The following is a 5533-nucleotide window of genomic DNA, read 5'->3' on the forward strand; positions in this document are numbered from 1 at the left end:
CAAGTTAAGGGTATAGCGGCATCTGTATCGGTCTTCCGGCATAGGGCCTTGGAGGTCGAGGTGGAATTGTTCGCCAGGTCCGACCTTGGTTGTTGAATCGGTGTGTGCCACGTTTTTCGCTTTGACTTTTCCTTCAATACAAACTTTACAATACTTCGTAAATTCAGGGTGGGCCAATACGTATGTGATTGCAGTGCAAAGTTCGTGTGGCGGAGAAATCGCGAAGTGAATTGGGCCAACCTTAGCGATTGTAAAAGTCGGTCTCCTCTAGGCTGACTATACGATACCAAGACGTTTACGTTAATAAGACAATACGTTAAAACGCTAAAATGCAAAGTGTTAAATAAGTTTAGCTTCAGCCCTTGGTAATGAGCAAAAGAGTAGGGGATTTTAGACTGAAACTATTGTCTGTATGCTCCTCTCTAATCACTCACTACTTCGGTCTAGATTTATTTATGTTTTAGTTACTAAGACTAGATATCATTTCATTGGACACATAGTTTACATTTCACGCCTCGAAACAATCACCTAATCAAACTAACCTATAAAATATCTCCAAGTCCAACTTAAGAAAATAAAAAATGAAATCAAAACACCAAGTCGGTGCAGTATACATCTGCATCTAAACCCCATCACTTGGTACCTAGCTCTCCATCCCATTTAAGGCATAGAGGGGCACATCTAGTTGGCTGGCTAGAAGGAATCAAAACCATGTTGTCCTAAATTCTAACAACTCTGATCCTGTCCTTTTCTCAGTGGATTATCTTGCGCTGAGATTATTATCGAATTATACCATAGGTTTGTACCAACAACCATTTCATGCCTGAGACCCTCCCTCCTGGTACTCCCGTTAATTAGAGATTCCCAAAGTGTCATTTTCAGGTGTCAGATTGGTATCGTTCCTATATTATCTACAATTCTAATTTCAGTGGAAAAACCAATATATATTTGGAAAACCACTTAATTGTCCACAGTAGAGTCCCATACTCTACTGAGTACTATCACCTGTTCAGAATCTTGAATATCTCAGTTCTTGTTCATGTCCAATTCGTTAAACGCATTACAGTATTACAAGTATAAACGTTAATACGTTAACACGTTTATAATATACGTCAATTGTGCAACTACTATTAGGAACCCGCTATTTTACACGATGAGGGAATAAACCTAGGCAGGTTTCCCACGGTGGTAAAACAGTGTCGAAAAAAGGTGTCAGGTGTGTTCTGTATGATATGCAGTCTGAATACGTGGAATAAACTTATTCCATCATTTTGCGAGTGGTCGGAGTGGGACGAGGATGGCGGCGGTAGCACCCTTGGTGATTATGTCGTCAAGTAGTTCAGAGAATTCTGATCCAATTGGGGTAGCATAGGCGCGTTCCTTTAAAAAGTCTATTTTACGCCAATCTGTGGCGACTCCGCCGCCCGATGGGCTGGCGTAGCGGTGTAGTTGGGCAGTGCGCTTGAAAGCAAAAAGGTCAATTGACGGTTCGAAGTCGACGTGTTGCATGCCACGGTTGAAATCCGGCTTATTTATCATCCAGTCTTCCGTTGTTACGCCTAACAGGTGGTTTGTGTGTCAGGATGATCCTTTTCTTGGCAGCCATTTTTACGTCGTGGTGCGACCGCGGTGGCCATTGATGCTGTGGAATTCATCGTAATGGTGTGGGTGTGGGGTCATCTGTGGGTACCTGTGTGGTGGTACATACCCGCGGTGGTGGGAGCTGGGGTGTATCTTTGTGTGGGGGTGCGGGATGGTTGGTATCCTTGGTGGTGGATGTAGTTTGTGTCAGTCTCATGATGTCTGAGTAAGATGTTTTATATCCCCCTTGTGTGCGAGGGATAGAAAGTGTGTTGTTGCCCTTGGAGAGAACACAAGTCTTAGTGTTGCCCTTAAGTAGATGTCGTAGCCTTCATCTTGGAGATAGTTCTGAGATATTAATTGCTTTTGTACTGTTGGAGTGATGTATGTTGCACCCAGTTGGGGTAAGTACCCGCGTTCGTGGACAATACATTCGCTGTCGTCGGCTAAAAGTAGTGGAAAAGTGCCTGTCTTTATCTTGGTGAGTAAGTGTCGTGAGTTGGGATGAAGTAAATTCACTTCGGCACCGCCGTCGATAAGGAAACCATTATTTGGGTTGTGTAGTGCCTTGATGCCGGGGCGTAAAGATGCTAAAGTGGGACCAACATAATTGTAATTGTGTGTATTTCTACGCATATTAAAGACTTCCTGGACATGGCTAGTGCGGTTATATGTGGTGCAGTTGAGGTTGGTTGCAGTGCATGATCCGCTTTTGTGGCCTTTGGCACCACATTTTCCACACCCTTTGGGACAGCTGTTGGAACGGTGACCGGTAGTGTAACACACAAAAACATGGTATAGGAGTGCGAGAGTTGGGTGGTGGTTTAGTCTGTTCTAGTTGATCCATACGCTTCAGGAGTGTAGCCAATAGAGTTGCTATAGTAGTGGTGACTTCGATGCTGATGTACTGGAGAGTGTTGCTGTCTTTGGGATACGATATGTGTTGACCAGAGAAGTGACTTTGTTTCATTTCTCTAGTCGTACGGATACGTCAAGGGGTGTAAGATCCTCTCGGTCAGGGTTGTTTACCACGTAGTGTTTGATAATATCATTGTCGGGATCACCTAGTCCAGAGATAAACATGCCTTACATGAATGCGGGGGGTAAACCGAGTGCTTTGGGCTTTCGCGTCCGTGCAGATTTGAGCACATCGTCGGGACCAATGTCGTATAGTGTCATCATCAGCGCGACGAAATTCCTGAAGAAATTCAAGGGTGATAGTGTTGGATACTTTTGTGGACATGCGAGAATAGTACTTTTTAAGGTAGAACAGTAGTGCCCAAGGATCGTCCATTTGTTCCTCCTTGGTGAGGGAGTCCATGACTTCCTTACGAAGTGATCGAAGTAGGCATCGTCTGGCCTTTTGATATCGACCATCATCTTTTGTGTTTTTGATGGATGTTTCACGGGCTTCCAAACGGCCGCGATCAGTAGCGGGGGTTCATTTTTCAAATGATGTAGCAGCGGTTTTTTCTAAAAGTTCTTGTTTGACGTATTTGTAGTTGAGAACTGATTCAATGTCCTCAATATAGTCGGTGTTGGCCGCAAATGAGGTGCTGGAGCCATTCGTCGTAGTTGTCGCCTGTAATGGTGAGGCGTGTCCACTTCAGTTTTGAAGTGGGTTCTGAAGTATCCATGGTGATAGAATCTTAAAATTTGAACAACAGTACGTTGTTGGAATAAAAATTGTCCATAACCTGTAGAAGCCAAATAAAGTTCTTAATCTGAATGAGTAATTTATTTGGTTGATGTTCAACTTGTTTATAAGTCTATGCTAAGTGTAAATATCCGTTCAGACCATGCGGTCCGAGGTACGGATAAGAGATCATGTGTTTAGGGTTTAGGTTCTGATAGAGAGAGTAATTCTTACTCTACAAGTGACTTTCCAGTACTGTAGATTTTTGATGACACCTGGGTTCGACGCATAAAAAACAAAGGTGATTTTTCTATTTTTATCAGGATCAAAATGCCGGCAAGTGTGCTAACTGACAACCGACTCACACATCTGCAAAATCTTGTGTGGATGTATAACAAAAATAAAAATACCTGCTATGTATGTAAAAGTACAAGAAATGCACACAGCTTCAACACTTTTAATATCATGTTCTGTGCTTTATCTAACGATACTCTTTACTTTATTTGCTACAGGGATGAGACACACGATCCGAGAAGAATGCCTGCCGAATTTTGCGAGAGCGTGATTAATTTCGGGAACCATAGAGCCATATTCGTGGTGATACTAAAGGTGCTGAGTGGTGGTACGACAGGCCGGCATCAACTGTTATTTATTTTCACTACTGCGGTTAATCTTGGAAACTATAGACCCATATATACTCGTGGTGATACTTAAGGTGCTGAGTGGTGATATGATAAACCGACATCAGTTTGTTGATAGAATGGTACTATTGCGGTTAATCTCGGGAATCATTGACCCTTATACGTGGTGATACTAAACGTGCCGAGTGATGATGTGATAGGCCAGCACCAGCTTGTTAATAGATAAGGTCTACTGCGGTTGATCTTGGGAACTATAGACCCATATAATGTGGCGATAATAAAGGTGCTGAGTGGTGACAGGAAACGCCGAAACGCCAGTTTCCCATCCCTGGCAAGCCAACGACACACCGTTACTACATTAATGGAGTTGTAGATGTGCGCCTCATGTGTTTGAAAAGCAAACCACGATGTGGTATTTACTATGGTATAGCATATACCAAAATACGTAAACCATGGTATGGCATGTACTATGGGATATTATATGCCTAAGTACATAAAGCATGCTGTCATACATGATACACCACCTACAGCGTCTACGGTGTAGGCTACAGTAGGTGTGCGGGAGATACTGAGTGTAGAGTTTTAGGGATTTAAGGTCTACAACCCTAAAACCCTACAGTACGTATCCGCGAGATACTCAGTTTAGAGTGTCGGAACTCGGAGCTAAGCATGTGACAGTATACAACCAACTCAATGCCGTCGTTCTCGAGTAGGGAGCACAATTATTAGCAAAGCAGGTGGAACAGATATGCTGTATAGTCGGTAAGACGGCTCCGCTCATTCGTAGGATAACTTAAGGGCCTGCTAATTGCCATGGACGATACTCAATGATGGCTGTGGCAGTGTATGTGTTGCACAGAGACAAAAGGATTAGTACTGCAGTATTGTTCGTACGGCGTCTCCTTTTATCCAAAGAATACCTCTAAATGCCTGCTAGTTGCCATTGACGATACTCAGTGACGGCTGTGACAGTGTATGTGTGCCACGGAGTCAAAGAATGGAGCATGTGCCAAATTTAACTGTGGGGATAGTCCAGTCCTGAACGTCTTTAGGGTCTAGGCTAAACCCAAAAACCCTAAACCTTAAAAGCCCTACAACCCCAGTGCATTGCAGATGCAGGTGTTCAGGACCCCATCTGACGGGCTAGCTAGGGCCGTATTCTAAGCCATTCTGGATATAAACCGTGTGATAGAGATCGCCTTTGTATGAGAAAGAGTGCTCGTACCGAACTATCCCGGCGTATAAAGAATAGCCTGACTGTCTCTCTGCATGCATGTTGTGTGGACGAGCTCTAACTACGAAATCCTCTATACGGCACGCTAATAAATAAAAAAGACAATTCTGTTTACCATACGAAAATAAAATGTCTGACTATCAACTGATTTGGCAGTGACGTGCCTTTGGTAGGTATCTATACTTGTCGAGTGTTCTTGGTTGATAGGTATCACTACTTAATCTACGTATACCACTTACACAGACACAGACACATATACACACACACGCAATCATTCATTCTACCTAACAATGTGACAGGCTATGAAATGGGTGTGTACACCGGGGTACCATCTTTGATAGCGTATCCCATTTTTATATCGTTCTACATAAATTCATACGTTCACTGGTAAACTTCAATCCAGGTATGTAGTCATCCTATCAGTGGTTATATACTATTGCA

At 43.2% G+C, this 5533-nt stretch overlaps 1 protein-coding gene across 1 annotated transcript; it reads right to left on the reverse strand.

The window, feature by feature from the left end:
• Positions 1 to 1953: 1953 nt before the first annotated feature.
• SARC_12798 (hypothetical protein) lies at positions 1954 to 2324 on the reverse strand (the record flags this gene model as incomplete). Its single annotated transcript, XM_014293089.1, has 1 exon — positions 1954 to 2324. A coding segment is annotated over one exon (371 nt), but the record flags the coding sequence as incomplete, so codon positions are not given.
• Positions 2325 to 5533: the final 3209 nt, after the last annotated feature.

This window comes from Sphaeroforma arctica (assembly GCF_001186125.1).
Source record: "Sphaeroforma arctica JP610 unplaced genomic scaffold supercont1.2591, whole genome shotgun sequence".
In the NCBI taxonomy this organism is placed as follows: Eukaryota; class Ichthyosporea; order Ichthyophonida; genus Sphaeroforma; species Sphaeroforma arctica.